The sequence below is a fragment of the Styela clava genome, chromosome 6 (assembly GCF_964204865.1).
Source record: "Styela clava chromosome 6, kaStyClav1.hap1.2, whole genome shotgun sequence".
NCBI classification, from domain to species: Eukaryota; Metazoa; Chordata; class Ascidiacea; order Stolidobranchia; family Styelidae; genus Styela; species Styela clava.
The window spans coordinates 15,991,996-16,009,995 of record NC_135255.1 but is presented as its reverse complement, the minus strand read 5'-3'; the positions used below and the strand labels follow the sequence as shown (position 1 = coordinate 16,009,995).

Genomic DNA, 18,000 nt, shown 5'->3' with positions numbered 1-18,000 from the left:
AAATAATTCCATTTTATGAATTTCACATAACTCAAATAAATTGCAACTGATTCAACGATTAATTGAGGCCTCAAGTATAACACATTGCCTGGCACATTTCTCTCCATAACATTATTCGTACGAAAAATTCGCAAACAGAAGTGGATAAAATCTGAATACATCAACAAATATTTACTTGAATTTTTAGATCCTGCACTTGTACTGCTTTTAGCAATGGATAATCTTGCAGCTTCTTTCTGTTGAAGTTCCGTTCTTTCAGTATCACTGAGTTCTTTCACAAGTTCATTTTTATCTCTGTATAATAAATGTTATTTCACAAAATAGCCCAGTTCAAATTAAAATATTTCGCTTAGCTCAATTGTGTTGGTATTGAATGCTTCACACCTCAAGTTCAAATTCAAGGGTGCAATAAATTGATTAGGCAATGCAAAACAAGAAAGATCCTGTCCTTCTAGAAATAATAGCTCCTTGATCTTAAGCAGTGGTTCCAACCTTTTATGGCTCGGAGTATTTTAGCATGTTTATGATTTCAGTGGTATTTAGAGTGTTATTATGATTGGTAGATTCCAAATCCCACTATATTTGATCAATTCATGCTCAACAAAATGAAAACACCCTGTGAAATGAACTTTCTTGTAAAATCAGTTATGTGCCTAAAATTGTGTCCCTCCCCAACTGCTATCCCTTTTGGGGTTCCCCTCTCCTTGGTTTAAAGGGATCTGCGAAAGGTATGGATGGATTAGCAGCTTGTTCATCTTCTTTGTTGCGAAAGCTACGAGCACCATATGAAAAATATTTTGTTACTTACACTAATAAGTCAATAAACCATAAGTGAAAACAGCATTGAGCCAATTTTTTATCGAATTACCGAAAACAAAAATTTAAACACACCTGTAGAAAATGATAGCACCGTCCTCGCTGATACTCGTTGAAGCAGAGCCAAGGTAAGAAACGAACGCCGGTTCCCAATCCAATCCATCATGAATTTCCAACACACTGGTATGGCATGGGAACAATCCTCTAGGCTGGAATACAAAAATTGATATAGTTACTGGAGAGTGCGAAAAGGGGTGTAATCTGGGCGTAACCCCAATCGTTTTTCAAACCAGGGCCCTGGAGTTAGACAAATTCACAACTCTAGAATCCAGAAAAAATTTACTCTATGCACAACAAAAACACGTACATACTCATACTTTCCTCAATAGACTATTTTAAACAAAGTACACAAACTCAAAGTACACAGCGCTGTTCGAAACCAGAAAAGCCGCTGCAATGGTAATCAAGCTTTATCTACTTTCACAGAATTCTATTTAGAGAAGTCATGTTTTAGGTCAGGGGTGTGCAGCATGCGAACCGCGATGAAAAATCGTGTTGCCCATGAAACGAGTCTTTAATTTAGTTTAATCTAGTATGTGCAAATAATTCAAATTCGTGTTCGTTGCAAAGCCAATATCCGAGATTGTGCGAAGCGAACAACGCATAGTCATAAGATTTTAACCCAATATCTAACCTTTGTCCATTGAATATCAGCAGCATCTAAACCACCTAATATTGCCAACTTATTTTTCAATTCTTCCACGGAATGATGGTTATTTGTGTCTGGATCTAAGATCACTTCCTCAATACGGTCAAGGGTCAATGTGGAAGGTCTCCATCGTCGGCAGTAGACAGCTATCTGAGTATGGCTTACCTGAAAACAAAGTGTTTAAAGATGCTCATTTTCATATATTTTGGGCAACACAGTGTCCTAAGCAGTTAGAGCGTTGCTGTTAGACCATATTACCATATGGGTAAATTAATTTTGTAATATTGTCATTGTCAGTCAAAAATGATAATATGGCACAAATAATGATATTCAGTTACAGTTTTTATCAGTTGGGGTTACACAAGACCGAATGCCTAATATATTCGAAGTATGTATGCCTGAGAAAGTTTGACCATGGTCAGAAGAAACGCTATAGAAATATATTGGTGTTGTTGTAATGTAATAGAATAGTCATCTATATTTATGCTATAACATCATTGTATTATATGCATACGGATACACTCAGGCAAAGGCATAGATCAAGGAAAAGTAGTTAGTCTTTCGTAATCCCAATTGATAGCTAATTAAAATTTACCGTGAAATACAATAAAATGTTACCTTTTTCTCAGGTTCTTCTAATATCTCGAGAAAAATATCTGGATTTGACGCAATAATGATATCTGTTCCAAAAACGTCAGTTTCTAAGAATATTTTTCCAGGATTCCTCCAACATTTTTTGCGGAGTCGGATTCTGCAAAATGAATATCAATAAATAATTCAAAAATCTATGATAAACATCTAAAAACTATTAATAGCAGTTACGAAAAATTATTTCATTTGCTGTAAAATTATAACTTATTAATAACAGCTAAACATGGTCATTGGTAAGTTGGTAACACTCTCGTATTTATTGCACAAACAGACAAGTTGATGACTCAGAACTTCAGTTTAAGCAAACTAAAAAAATTGCGACTTGATCACAAATAGAAACAACTTGAACTTAGATGATTATTATAAGACAAGGGTTCCATTACATTTGAACCCATGACAATTGCACCTGTATGCTATTGCACCTATGGAATTTTTTTTGTTCCACGGATAGTTAAACCCATACTAACCCTAACTCATGGGTTTTAGCACCCGCATATAGATTGAACCCGTGGATATACGCATGGGTTCAAATGTACGTGGGTTCAAATGTACGGTCACCTAAGACAAGGAGTGTTTAATGAACCTAAACGAGTTCCTTTTAGTTCAGAGTATGTTATTGCAAATGTTTAGAGTGGTTACTGTAGTTGACAGACATCTAGCTCAATTTTAAAACTCAGTAAAACCTATTATTATAAAAAAATTATCAGCTAACCCTTATCACTCTCTATATTACCATTATTAGCCAACTTCAGAAATTCACATACTGCTTCACGAACTCTTAGAGGTTTCCCAAAGCGCTGACTTGAAATAACTCAAGTATGCGGCATCGACATATTACATCTCTTCCTTTAATTCTCAATGTCACTGCACATGACTGTTTACTCGTGATCATTGTCAGGAGGAGGTTGAGTTGGACTCAAAGTGACTTGAGTAATTTGAATGCAATGTACTCATACCAAACTAAGTGCCTGTAAGACTTGACTCAGTGATTGGATCGACCGACTCTCGACTCGACTTGATTCTCAACCCAAGACAAACGACTGTCACGCAAAACTGCTCATAATTATAAGTGAGCTTTTCCACTTCTGAGTAAGTCCTTGTGACTTGAGTGACTAAATATAAAATTGCCATCATTCAAAAAAGAGATCTGCTTACTTCTCTGGGTCGACTTTCATTTCGCATTCTTTGAACAATTCATCGGCAACAGTTTGTTGAGCTTCTTTGATACTTGATCCTTTCCTTACAACCCATTCTACTAAGTTCTTGATAGGCTGTAAATATATGAATAGCGTTTAATTAAGTGTATGATGAAATGAAAATGAAACCAGAGATCTGCATTTTTAGTTGAGGATTTGAAGTTCTTCTATTCCGCTCAACTACGGCTCACGCACAATTACTGATTCAAAAACAACAAACCTGGTAACCAACTTTGTGGAATATCTAATGGAAATTTGAATAAAAATTTCCAACAAAGGTTTAATAGTTACAGGTCATCAGACACTACTAATATAATATACTGTGCACATAAAAATCTTAAATTTTTTTTTAAATTGCAAAGTGAATTTATCGATATCATATATTGTTTTGGCCTTCGCAGATGTATTAAATGAAATAGAAATACTTGAACAATTACTGATTAAAAAAGAAAACCTTGAAAAAAAATCTTGAGAACTGACTTCACAACAAAATTGAAATTGTAAAGGGACTTTATGGACACCCTGTATTATTCAAGCTTGATTTAGTGCGAAACTTTCGATAAAACAGTCTTAAACTTACATCATCTTCGGCAAGATTAAGATGAAATATTTTACATCTGTGTTCATCCTTTCTCAATGCACGTTGATGTTTGATCTTCAACTGGGAATCATTTGATATCAGAGTGAATGTTTCACTCAGTGTGTTCAACTCAGTCTGAAATAAACAAGATAGCAATGCTCAAATATATGGAAAAGACCGTGTATCGACACCGGTTGCGATCTGAGAACATTGATTATGCAGAAAAGCGTGATCGAATAAATTAAGTTTGGCGCTCCAGAAGTATGTGTACCAATATGAAGGTGAATAATTTTGTTCGCCTACTTTACATCAAGATGTGTAAAGGGACTAGAAATGGGCAGGGGTTTTATTCACTTGGCTAACACAGACAGTCCCAAAGTTCTAATAGAACTAAAATAAGGAAAATCGAAATGAAATTTTTGCCTAACCCTAACCTGGTAGACACACTACAGGAGTACCTAAAGATTTGCTCTAAACAAAATGAATTTAGAGTGAAATATCAAGTCGTAAAGCGACCAAAAAAAATTTGATAAAATTAAAAGAAATAGCTTTCTTGTTACTTCTTCCTTTCTAAATATTGAAACTTTGAAATCCATTAGTCTATTAGTATTAGTTTCAGAGAAAAAACGACCACTGATCAGCTTTTTTCCACCATTCCAGTCTATGACTTGCAACCATTAAATGGCACAGGGGTCTCAGCATAAGATTAGGTCATCTAACCAAAGCTCATATCTCATGGAATGAATACATGATAAAATGATATGAATCTTACAACAGTCTTGGCCTCAAGCAATAACTCAAACCCAAGCTAAATGATAGGCCCAAATGCTAACGTTGCAATTCAATGTGGAATTAGCCTGAATCCATTTACAGGGTGTTACAGAAATTATGCAAAATCAAAGGTAAAATTTTTTTGTCAGGGCAACGCTAAAAAAGTAACTGTTTAAATAGTGTCAGTCGTGAAATGTTCAAATGGCATTTCACCGTAATTCAAAACTGTTAAAAGGTGTCAGTCGTTAAATGTTTTAAATTGCATTTCATCTTAACGTCTGTTAATTTTGTGGTAATTTTCAAACACCCTGTATTTTATAAAGTCAATAAACATTTCACTTTACCTCTTGTCCGCCAGTATACACTCTATATATACTAAAATCTCTTGTAGATATTTGTACAATCGGATGAAGTTTGCGCTTCAAGGCACTCACTGTTGTTCGCTTGTCCAATTGCGCTTTCAAAACTGAAACAAAGTAGTAAAGTAGTAGAAACAAAGAAGATAAATAGCTCTTTTTTACATGCTTCTTACTCTAAACAAGGCTATGTACATCAAGATGGCGCGCAACCTGAGCCCTATCCTGGTACACATACTAAGTTCAGGCTGTGCGCCATCTTGGTGCATATACTACGGGAGCACCATACAAACAGCCTGGAATACCGTTTATCATCTCGATAGTGCCTACCCAATTTCATTATACCTTGGGCGAGATGGTGAATGTGGAACAGAACCTTTTTTACTTTTAATTAACATAAAGCACCATATTGTATACACTTCCCCCTTAAATGAGACTAATTCTCATTTATCTTTTCATAAATACCAATCGATATTTCGTGGAGACAAAATTTTAAAATTTTCCAATCAATTTTTCTTGGGTAAGAAGTTGGGAGTTCATGCCAGTCGCATTTTACCATTACTACAAAAATTAGCAAGAAGATTTAAAGCTCATATAAATTTCAAACACCCTTGTGACGACTCATATTTGTATATTTATAATGCTTCATCTTTTTTCAAATACCAACAAATTTTTAGTGCATAATGAAAATGAAACGTCAGGGGATAGACATTAAAATCGAAATACCTTGGCACTTTTGCTGATTGACAGAAACCCCAGTAATTCGAAAATAACAAATTTGTTGCTGAGTTGTTTGATGAGTTGAATCTCCCCATCCCAGATCTGACAATGCGGATGATGAAGATTCAGTTCGTTGCCTGAATGTTACAAAAGAAATTCAATATTATAGTCATCCCAGCCTTTTTTCGTTGAATTTCGTTGAAGACTATACATGAAAACTGCTCTGTTTATTCAATCTTAATTGAACCCTTATCTAGTTTTATGCGCAAATTACACCCCCGCTTTTGGGCACTACTGTAGTATGTGCAACAAAATGGCGGACACCTGAACATAGTATGTTTACCAGGACATGATTCTATTCCAATGATTGATTATATTCCATGATTCTATGTTAGGACATGATTCTAATCCAATTTTCCTTATTTTAGTTCTATTACGAGTTCGGGGACTTTGTACCTGGAATTATGGCCTAACCTTAACCTGATACACATACCACATGCCAGTGTCCGCCATCTTGTTGCACATACTACGGGAGTACCCGCTTTTGTACAGTTTAAGTAGTTTATAATGTGCGTATAAACAAGTGATTTAGTAATATAAAGAATATTAGTAATACAGCATCCAATACAAAGATTCTTCCCATGAATGACAAAACTTCTCCCTGAGGGCTGGGAAACGGAAATATTTGAAAACAATGCTCTTTTTGGGCATAGTTACATCATGGTCAAAAAACGCTGCATGTTAGGACTCACTCAATTTATATCCACTCACAGAGGATTGGGTTGACGCCCGTTGTGATTGTGACAAATTCGATAATTTCGTAGCATTTAGAAAAAATGGAAATAAATAACAATCTTGTCGCTTCTTACTCTAGTGTTGTAGTTTTTACGCTTTGGTACTTCTCGCATATACAATTCATTTACTATCGAGCAATATCACAATATCAAAAGAAAATGGTTTACCTGTAGTATGTAAACCTAGATGGCGGATACCGGAACCATAATGTTTTTTTGTTTTAAAACAAGCGATGCAAGAGTATTTTCAGACGACCTAGTTTTGGGTCACAATTCACAAGGATAGGTTGGGAAACACTGCACTAGTTAGGAAATACAACAACATTTGTAATTTATAATCTTATAATCAGAGGGCAATGATTATTACCTGCTTGTTTCAGCACCCAGATCAAGGTTGTTTAAGCTTGTCATTTCCAAGTATTTTGGTTTGGTTGATTCTTCAGTACAGTCCCCAGCTCCAACTTCCGAAGTTCTACCTATGTCGGCAAAAAGTGGGGTAATATTATCCATACTCTCCCCGGATTCAGGGTCTTCCTGAATGTTGTCGCATGAAACTTCCTCGGGTTCTTCGAGAATTTCAATGTTTCCGCAACATATTCCCTTGAATTGAGTCTCTCGTTTGACATTTCCGCAATTGGAGCATAAATATCCAGGACCTGTATCTTGATACGCATAGGTGGCTTGGCCTGTATTGGAAGTAGCGCCGTCTGGCACACTTCTTACTGAATTTGCATAGTCATTGTTTTTAGCACATACACAGTACCCATTCACTGATTCAGCAGTATATTCATTTGTAGAAAATTCGTTATTTTCGATTCGACCGTCGTAATAATCCGAAGAAGTTTCCTCAAACGATCTGTGAAAACCTGTATCTGTAACTGGTCGTGCCATACCAGGCAAAGTGGAAATCTTAGTAGCGCTCGGCAAAGTCGGTGGAATGTATGGGTAGCCACATTCGTCGTTATCCCGAGAGTAGGAATAAATAGGCAGAGTCTCGTCCTCCGTTTTGGGCCCAAAATAAGTTAGTTCCTCCCCGGTATTGCATAACGTACCAGTGCTATCAATGGTTGAGCAGCTTCCAGCACTGTCTGCGGCGCCTGTAAGAAAATCGAGCAATTCAATTTATTTTTTGTTTTCTCACATACTTCCCTTCTGAACTCTAAACAAGGCTCTGGACCAGGGGATTGGCAAGGTTTTTGGACGAAACTTAGACTGACGGGCCAAGTAGTGTGACATTTTATGAACTATATTTACAGTGTTATAAAAGTGAAAGTGAGAAACAATAAACCTCGTGCCAAAATTAAATTTAACCACAATCTCAGCAAATTCCTTGAACTATTTTTACAGAGTTACAGTCTAATTTTTTTACAAGCCTGAATCGGGAGACAAAGCCAAAAATTTTTTAACTATTAAAAGTTAAAAACGATTGTAAACTTTTTTACTCCACATCCCAGGTCATATACGCTTGTTTTTTATGGTTTTGTTAGCTATTAGAAGATATATGGTCGTGTTTCTGAAATGTAAGTATAAATTAAATAATTCAATGGTAATTTTTGTTTTCCAAGGAGTAACAGGGAGAATTCTTTCAAGGGTCAAAGGTCATCAGCCTCGCCAAACTCAAAAGTTCTCACCATCTCCCTGGTGTCTGACAGTCTCTTGGATCTCGAATTCACCGCTGGTTTGTGAAGCACTGTCTGATGATCCGTCTTCACATCTCAGGGAACTTGTTGGTGACGCTCGATTGTAACTTGCAGCTGTGAGGATCAAACAATTAATTTTTATTTCATTGAAACTTAATTCGTGGGCACGACACGGCACGAGCAGTGAGTCTGAAACGATGGGGCGCAACCCACAATGGGGTGAAACCAATTGAAAATAAAAATAATATTTGTTAGATTTGATCCTGCCTAATTTTGGATATTTACATTTCTTTATTGTTTAGAGATTGCAGAGAGCTGTTGTTAAAAATTCTGCTTGTTTTCGAAAATTTGCATTTATTTCATTATGTACGTTCCCCCCATGTATTTTCAAATTTTTTTTTTTAATAAAACATACTTTCGCCTTACTATCTGTTATTTGTAGCTTATTGTTAGCTAGTTATGAGGTGGGGCGCGAAACTCGACAAATTCTAAAAAGGAGGCGCAGTTTCAAAAGTTTGAGAACCACTGGTTGGCCACAAAACAGAGTAGGATGACATTTAACAGTAATGCGAAGGTTACCAATATACACACAAGCAAGGTCATGAGAGTTGAAAAAAATGCCGATGATAAAGATAACATAAGTTTTGTGCTAAAATGATATTTTGCTGAAGATAATACTACAACTCTAATTTTGTATCGAAGACAATTTTATCAAAAAGTCAATCAAAGAGAACTTCCGCAAAGGACCCAAAATCGACAAAGATATAATTTGGGGGTTACAAATTCTTAAAAAAACCAAAGCCTAGGTTGAAAAGAACTGACTATCAATCATACATCTGAACATACCAAGAAGTTTTCTGTCTAATTCCGCTTTAAAATCTCCCTGTGTGAGATTGAAATTACCAGGCGAACCAGTAGAACAGCCTTCATCTTCCTCACTGTTACGTCTGAGATGAAGAGAATTTGCAGGTTGATCCTCGTTTTCAACTTGTTCTACATCATTGAGTCTGAAAATGTAGGATTTATTATTTAATCAATGGAAGATTAGTGAGTTCAGCATTCAAATGTTGCACATCTCTGGTTCAAATCACATACAGGGCAGGGCAGACCGACTGTTAACACTGCTCCGAATTTAAGGTGTGTTTTTGGGAAGATATGCCTCAACTCTGGAGATCATCATCCATCGATTTAGGAAAAGTAGTGCTCAATGAACACTATGAATTTTTCATATAAGTGCACCATGAGTTTTTCCCCCGATAATATGGCGAAGTTTGGGATCTGCTCCCCTAGGCAGATAACGAGACTTGTATTTCTGTATATTACAACGAATGAAAAGAAATGTTTTTAATTAGAAACAGCATACGAACCCAGAATATTCATCAGCATCATTTAGATATGCTTGTTGTTCTGGCGATCTCCAAAATATTGTTCTTTCATCTGAATATTGAAGAATTGTAAGTTGATAAAAACTTAATTTCTCACAAAAGAATTCAAATACAAAATGACAAGTTTCACAAAAAAGGATCAATTTCCTGCATCTGTAATTTCAAAATTTGTTTTTGACAAATTTTAACAAACATGAGAAGTCGAAACCCTTAGAAAGAATTTAGGCTGTTTAGCTTCATTTGAAATATCTAATTTAAGATACTGCAGAAAACAAAAAAACAGTGGCATTCCCCCATTCCTAAATTTAGACCCATTGAATACTTCAACTTCTATGTGTTTTTATGAACATGACTCAATTTAAAATCGATTCTACATTCCAATATTCTAGAATGTAATAGGAATAGAGGATTATTCAATTTTGGCCAGCCTTGGTCATCGCTCTGTCAATCAAACAAAGTCATTACTTACCAGTCTGCGTACCCAAAGAAGACAATGCGGCCAAACACTGTGCAGGTTGTGCTCTCTCTCTAGGTGACGCTGTTTGAGAGCCTTCTGCAGTTTTAGGTGCTGTATTGGTCCCGCTACTCCCATCGTAAGACCCCACACCCTCGTCACTTGAAGGAGTAGAACGAACAGACCCTGGGGGGGCTTCGGGGCAGATTTTCACTTCAGCAGGGGGTGACCTGCTGATCAGAGGAGGTAGAGATCCTGTTGAACTTCCAGGAGACTCAGGCTGAACAGGAGATCGAGGTCGTGAAGGAGGTAACACATAGACTGGTGCATCTGAAACAAAAACAAGAGAGCTGTGCTCAAATATATGGATACGTCACAAGGTGTCGCTATTTTTCATTCTGACACATAAAAAACGTCCACAGAAATTTTTGAAATTAGTAAAAGTAATACTAACAAGAACAACAACATAATATTAAAACAATCGTTATGTACACCGACGCGTCCAAAAATAGAAATATGTATACGAAGATAGTAGCTGTACAACTAGATGCAATTCGTGGATATTTGCTGAGTTTGAAAATACTACTCCGGCTCCATTGATAACACGCCAAGTGCTGGCTTCAGACTTCACAATCAGAATACAACAAACTGAATTCCCAGTCCTAGTTCTGATACAGTGCATCGCAAAACAGTTTCATATCAGATCGCAATATAGTTTCATATCAAATTTCCATCCTTATAACCAGCACCTACCTTCAGGTAAGATAACTTCAACATTGATTAAGTTAGCAGTCCGATCAATCAATCCCCACAATCTTGTCTCTTTCAACAGAGCTTTAGGACTTGAATACTTTCTGCTTGTTTCATTTTCCTCAAGTTTTAAAGATTCTGCCAATTCATCATCGTTCATCAAATCAACATAGACCTGTTATTAGAAAATATAACAGTTGCTGCGTTCTACCACAAGTTAGAAACAAATGGAAGTTCTCCAGAGCATCAACCTCATTGTTTACTTCGGTGGGTCAAAGGTGACTTGAAAATAAAAATCTTAGATGCCGTCTCTCAGACAGATTTTTAAGCATGATTGTAAATAGTAGCAGTTTTTCGTAGGTTTGCTAGCTGTCCGTCAGTTTTTAAATGTGTTTTCAAAATTCCCTACCGAATCCCTAAAATCCTGCAGTTCAAGACATAAAAAATGTTACCAGGTGTAATAATGGTTACCTTAGCTGTCCTGAATAATCCAATCTCTCTCAAAGTTTGAGTAGCAGATGATAGTAGATGTATATCACTCGTATATTTCTCATATGCCATTCTTATTCGTCGATGGTTGAAGTGAAGTTTCTGAAAGAAAGAAGACCAAATCAACCTACAATTTTAAATAAAAATATGTTTAATTTCAAGCAATGTTAAATTTTATATAAATACGTTAAATTTACCAAAAACTAGTTTTAATAGTTTCCTCCATTCATAGATTAACTTGAACTTGAATTTGGTTAGACTGAATTCAAAACTAGCAAAACTAGCTGTGATGACAAAGTTGTTGTAGTTTTTTTGGCAAATTTCGGGGTCAAGAACTGGCTAATCCAGTTATCCTTCGGGCTCTCAATATAACTCCCGAAGACTTGTTGTAGAAATGGTCATTTCAGGGCTAAGAGTGATTTTTATCATTTTTTGCAATAATATGTGACTTGGCTGGTCACCAATGTTCCCTCTAATTTTTTGTAGTATGTGTGCGCAGAAATTTTGGTGTGTACGCACTTTTTTGAAAAGGCCAAAAAATATTTGTGCAAAAACCAATGAAGAAATTTTGGCGTTCTAACCGGGTAATAAGTGGGCCAACAACAAACGTTCTCAACCTGCCAACCGAGCACATTGTTACATTACATCGAAATACGTCTGTGCGCAGTAAATCTATGCGTGTGCGCAGCCTCTGAAAGCTGTGTGCGCGCGCACACGCGCACACCTTAGGGCTTAGAGGGAACACTGCTGGTCACCAGAAAAATCGGTGCTTCTGTAGCATGCAAACCAAGATGGCAGACATCGGACTGTAGTATGTGTACCAGGTTAGGGTTAGGCCATGATTTTATTCCAATATTCTTTATTTTAGTTCTTATACGAGTTTGGCAACTAGCTAAATGACTCCCATAGTATTTGTACCTGAAATTATGACCTAACCCTAACTTGGTACACATACTACGTTCCAGTGTCCGCCATCTTGGTTCACATACTACAGGAGTACCCAAAAATCATGGTGGATCACACTACCTTGTACAGAGAAGTGCTCATAAGGTAAGAGGTTTATCTAATCTAATCAAATGAAAAATACCTTTGATAAAACATGTTTAAGATGATAAATAGTATCATCAGGCATCATTCTGACTATGATATGATCCAGGAAACATTCTTTACTGTAGTCAGCTGGAAATACCTGATTGAGAAAAAGGATATTTATATTTCAATGTATCTGTAAACTCAAATTTCTTTTACATTCTTGATTTTTCATAAATAAATTGTATATTATAATCATTGTTTCTATATTGTAAAATCAGAAATTCAACCTTAAACATGATGAAATCCAGTGACATAAGAGAGATAGATATATTGCCGCAGTAAACACAAATCAGTTAATGTCTCTGAAATGGACATTTCTTCTGCCATGAAGCGCAAGGGGCCATCTTTTGGACTGGGTTTCAAAATTGTACCTGTTTTAGTTTTGATTTTAGATGGTGCCTTGTGTCAATTTTTAGGTTTGGCTATATATATATCTAAAAATTACAAAAATACAAATATCTCAAAACCTTAAAATGTGACGTAACTTCTACTGTGGAAATATTATGGAGATAGATAAGAAATGTAGCTGATTGTCACATTGAGTGTAAGATAAGTTGTAAAAATAGAAACGACAAACCTTCAGGGTGATTCCTCCCGGTTTATAAATTTCAAAATGTTGATGATGATTTTCTTTTGTTTCCATCATTAGATCAAACAAATAAGACATTCTCGATCCTCCTGTGTGAATAAAAAGCATTTTGCAAAAATTTATTGAATTTTCACAATTTATACAATTACCGGTAAATTCCTTTTTAGTGTTTTCACATAATCTATTCGAACGAAAGGTTCCAGACAAACTGCGACTGTTATGTAGGGAGCTATTGTAGTTTCTTATTTAATAGGAAAATTCAATTTTTCCAGTTTGGTGTATCCAAACCTAATTTAATCATTACTGAGATGAATGTATTTCTGTAAAGTTTCGTCTGGGAACTGCTTGACTGAGGAAGTCTGATTTTAGTCAGACGAAACGTTACAGAAATACATTTGTGTTAGTGTGCAGGTTGAATCTTGAATTGCGTAGTATGGTATTTTTATTCCTGCCACAGCGTCCTTGCATTAAAGACATACGGATCAGTGCAAAGGAATTTAGGAAGTTAGTCATGTGTAAGCTCTACAAGAATTACAATCTCGGACGCAAACTAACAGACATGAACTTAGTCAATGGTATGATACCCATTTATTTTAGCTGAAACAGCTTATTTTGTGTACATGAATATGTTAGTAAAAAGGTATAAAACAAGGCAAATGGAAATTTTCATAAAGGCACTGTGCTTCCTGACAACATATTACTTTTTAATCCATTTTTGAGAGAATAAAAGTAAGTCAATTTTCACAAACACTGTGCATACTTTATGTACGAAACCGTACGATTCCGCACAAACTAGACAAAATACAATCAAGTAAGGCAGTGGTTCTTGATCTTTTTTGATTAAATTTCCCTCTTTGCTTATTTTAAAACTCTTTATTCCTCCCTCACAATGCATAAAAACTATTTTATTTGTTCTATTTTTAATAGATCCTCTGACAGTAAATGGTGCAACTCGCACCACCGTTTTGCACAGTTCAGGTGGTTTCTTATGTTCTCATGAATAACTACGGTATTATAGTAATAATAAAAAACTGAAGAATATTAGTGATGCTACAGTACTACAAAGCAAAATTGCCTCCCCAAAAACAGCAAAATAGCTCCCTGGTTTGGAAACGTTGAATTAAGCAAATTAAAAAACAATCCCCTATTATAAAAAACCAACCCAATAACTTGGCGAGTGGTTCTTCTTGGTTTTCAATTTCGTCATCTAATGATTGTTCGATTGATTGATGATAATGATCATATTTGATGAGACGACAATTGTGTCTTTCGATACCAACTTCACCTGAAAATGTATGAAAAAATGTAACCTTGCGAACAATTAGAGTCAGTGAATGAACTCGATTCAGACTCCAGTCTATTTTTGAGCAATATGAAGTGACTTGAGACATTTAAACAAAGGCTCAACAAAAATAATTTTAAACGAGTATTGTGATTAAGCAAAATATTTCTTTTCTATACGACCTTTTTCAAGCCTTTCATTCTCAACAAGAACCTCAAAATTTATAGGTACATTATTTGTTAAGAGTGAGTGAAAACACTGAAAAAGTAGACTCAGATATAAATACAGAATATCCATAAAGTCCTTTTTCAATTTTAATTTTGTTATGAAGTCAGTTCTCAATATATCTTAACCAGGTTTAAGGTTTTTTAATCAGTAATTCAAGTATTTTTACTTCATTTAATACACACATATGTAGAGGGCCGATATAATAATAGATGGTATCGATATATTCCCTCTGGAATTTGGAAAAAATTTTATGACTTTATAGACACCCTACAAATATATTGAGGTGACAGTGATTTAAAGATGTCGTCCATGTATTTGCTTGAAGACTCTGAGCAAATAGTACAAGACATGGGGAGAAAGATTTATTTTTTGTCAACCAAAAAAACGAGCATTGCAACGATAATAAAAATATACAACAATGTACGAGAAGTTTTTCGATATAAATTGGGGGAGTGATACGACCATCAGAGTCAGCCCCCCCTAAATATTTCAAGACAATTTTGTAAGGAGTAAATGCAAAGTACTAAATCAAAAAAAAAAAGTTGAAACTTACCAAGCTTTAGCAGCTTATAAACTTGATCAGTTGCATCTTTCAATAAAGTTGAATTATGAAATTCGTAAGGTGATTCAAATATATTTGCTACGTTGTGAACTTTTAGAAGCGCTGGGGAACGACAGAACACCTGACAAACAGAATAAAGTTAATGATGAAAAGTTTATTTTCCATAACATGAATGCACGTATAGACTAAAAACCTAGAACAGAATTTTTTTTTCGGAATAATAGAGATTCTATCATTTTTTATATAAAGCAGATAAATAGATGGTTTTCTGGTAGCAGTTTCAAACCCATAACCCTTCGTTCAAGTCATTAAATCATTCCGCCACAAAAACAAAACACAAGCTTAAAATTCACTGAGTTCTCGAAATTCCAAGAAGTTCAAATTTCCGAATCTGGCTACAGTGTCTAGTGTCTACATACATTTGAGAATACGAAGAGCAAGAAAAACCCAGATTCGAACTCAACAGCCGGACCTACAAACTACAACACAATGTAAAAAATATGATTGCTACAATCAAGTTACGTTATATGAACAATAGGTCTAGAACTATGGCTCATTAATGGCTCTCTCTTAGTTGGTATGCCTCTACTGTTCAACAGTGATAAATTGATTGTTTCTCAATTTAAATAAATAATACAAAGGTGGTATTACAGTTTATAGTTGACGAAAACAGTGAAATTACCTTTATACTGCACATATTTTTTTCTTTTTCTTTCCATTCTATTCTCTTCCTTTCTCTCTCTTCCTCTTCTTCAGCCATTTTCTTGATATGATCAGGAAGATCTTCAGTTTTTATAAAAGCTGAAAACGTAAAATATTTGGTGCAAAATCTATTCACTGTTATGCTGTTAGAGTTTCTTTACAGTGTAAGTATTTGACACGCAAGGCACTCTTGATTAACTAACGCACTCTTGAGTAACTAAGGCATTCTCGATTAACCAAGGCATTCTCGATTAACCAAGGCAGTCTCGATTAACCAAGGCAGTCTCGATTAACCAAGGCAGTCTCGATTAACCAAGGCAGTCTCGATTAACCAAGGCAGTCTCGATTAACTAGAGCACTCGTGATTAACCAGGGCACTCTCATTTGATCAAGGCACTCTCAAATAAACAAGGCACTCTCGAATAACCAAGGCACTCTCGAATAAACAAGGTACTCTCGATCAAACAAGGTTTTCTTGAATTTAGCAAGGCACTCTCGATCAACAGAGGCAATCTCGAACAACCGAGGCACTCTCGATTACCCGAGACACTCTCGATTAACTGAGGCACTCTCAATTAACCAAGGCACTCCTGAATAACCAAGGCACTCTTGATTAACCAAGTTTTGCCATACTGCATACTTTACTGTTTACATGTTATTATATTGTTTACAGTGTTAAGTTGTGGTAGTGGTGTTCACAGCTGTTGGGATTTCAATATGTTGGACAAATAATTACACTCTGCATAAAGCTGTAGAAATAGCTTGCATCCAGACTCTACATTTTTACTCTTAGATGTTAGTTTGACAACTGAGTGATTCACAAACCCAATAGCCCCGCTGGCTGTGCCCCTGACTAGTAGGCCATTGCACTCTCAATGTAACCAATATAAATAGAATACTAAACAGTTCACATTGAAATAAACACAAAGTATAGTGATACCTGTATTTTGATCTGGATTTATTTGTCTGTACATCAACATGTAGGCATTTGTAGAACTAAAAATATTGAAAAAAATATCATAATTTTTGTAAGATTTGAAGTTCATGCTGATCTGCCAGTATCAGCGGCATTGTGCTTTTCTTTCGGCATTAAAGAACATCTGCTAAGCATTGCTTATTGCTTTTTTTAATTCGATGTTATTTCGCGAAACCTGACCCTGCAATTTCACCATAAATCCTACTCCACGTACTCATTTTTCATACTTTTATAGCCACACATACCTGAACAGAACATTATCATCAATTTCTATGTTTATCTATGCTTCATATCAGATGGCTGTGCAACAAGATTTTTCCCAAAAGGGCTCATCTCATTTTGTATGTTTATTCAGAACAAATCTCACATTAAATCATGAGATTCAATTGAAATCTCTCCTAGATATACAAAATACATTAGTTCAATGCCCTAACAACTAGACTGGCATACCTTGAAAAGGATGTTGAATAAGAACTTCTTCCACCAGATCCTCCGTATGATTTCTCAATATCTTCTTGCGATATCGGTGAAACAATCTGAATAAAAGCAGAGTTAAAAACCTGTGACTGTGAGTATTTTCAAGTGAAAATGAAATTAATGAAGTAACTACCTAAAACTTTTATTCTTAACAACTTTACTGTACATCAATAAAAAATTATTTAAAGAATGCATATTGTTTCTCATAGTTTTAGATATCACACATATGTTTCAGTGTCTCTAGCCTTAACGCAAAAGGGTGAGAGTAAAAATAAACGTTAATGCTACTTTTTTTTATACATTGCGTGAAAGAAAGTCAAATACCAAAACAACATGGTATATTAAATATAAGTATTCACTAATGAAAGGTGAACAAGATTGGAATAGAACATTCATACGTTATGAACTTCTGTTAGAAGTAAATATATTCAAAATTTCTGACTATGTACACCAGTGCTGAAGATTTAGCAGTTGGCCTAGTGGATAAAAGATCCAAATTGATTGTGATGACATCATACTCTGGTTCAAATCCCATCTCCACCACCTCACCCAAGGTGATAAATTGGGTGGTATTGGATAATAGCTCCTTACATATCGTTAGATCGGTGTTCTCCAACCTTTTTTATCGAAGTATACCTTTTACAGTTTTTCAAGAACTTTGTATACCTTACAAATACCAATGTTAATTTAAGGCTTAAATAAACAATAAATTTACGCACATATTGTACTGCAACATCATAATGCAATCTGATAGGCTAGTGACCACAAGTTATAAATTTGA

The 18,000-nt window shown here is 35.4% G+C and overlaps 1 protein-coding gene across 1 annotated transcript in view; it reads right to left on the bottom strand.

The window, feature by feature from the left end:
• Window positions 1-18,000, bottom strand: part of LOC120331034 (ubiquitin carboxyl-terminal hydrolase 47-like) — a 44,328-nt gene that overhangs the window by 3,874 nt on the left and 22,454 nt on the right. Inside the window, exons 15-36 of the mRNA XM_078113477.1 lie at window positions 17,193-17,278; window positions 16,707-16,762; window positions 15,747-15,865; window positions 15,056-15,185; window positions 14,155-14,277; window positions 12,981-13,081; window positions 12,399-12,500; window positions 11,294-11,413; window positions 10,826-10,997; window positions 10,088-10,402; window positions 9,601-9,670; window positions 9,080-9,240; window positions 8,225-8,347; window positions 6,961-7,690; window positions 5,806-5,936; window positions 5,068-5,189; window positions 3,953-4,087; window positions 3,332-3,447; window positions 2,144-2,276; window positions 1,511-1,690; window positions 892-1,025; window positions 176-294 (exon numbers count right to left, since the gene is read on the bottom strand). Coding sequence (XP_077969603.1) covers window positions 176-294; window positions 892-1,025; window positions 1,511-1,690; window positions 2,144-2,276; window positions 3,332-3,447; window positions 3,953-4,087; window positions 5,068-5,189; window positions 5,806-5,936; window positions 6,961-7,690; window positions 8,225-8,347; window positions 9,080-9,240; window positions 9,601-9,670; window positions 10,088-10,402; window positions 10,826-10,997; window positions 11,294-11,413; window positions 12,399-12,500; window positions 12,981-13,081; window positions 14,155-14,277; window positions 15,056-15,185; window positions 15,747-15,865; window positions 16,707-16,762; window positions 17,193-17,278 — 3,478 coding nt within the window. The remainder of the gene's footprint in view (window positions 1-175; window positions 295-891; window positions 1,026-1,510; window positions 1,691-2,143; window positions 2,277-3,331; window positions 3,448-3,952; window positions 4,088-5,067; window positions 5,190-5,805; window positions 5,937-6,960; window positions 7,691-8,224; window positions 8,348-9,079; window positions 9,241-9,600; window positions 9,671-10,087; window positions 10,403-10,825; window positions 10,998-11,293; window positions 11,414-12,398; window positions 12,501-12,980; window positions 13,082-14,154; window positions 14,278-15,055; window positions 15,186-15,746; window positions 15,866-16,706; window positions 16,763-17,192; window positions 17,279-18,000) is intronic.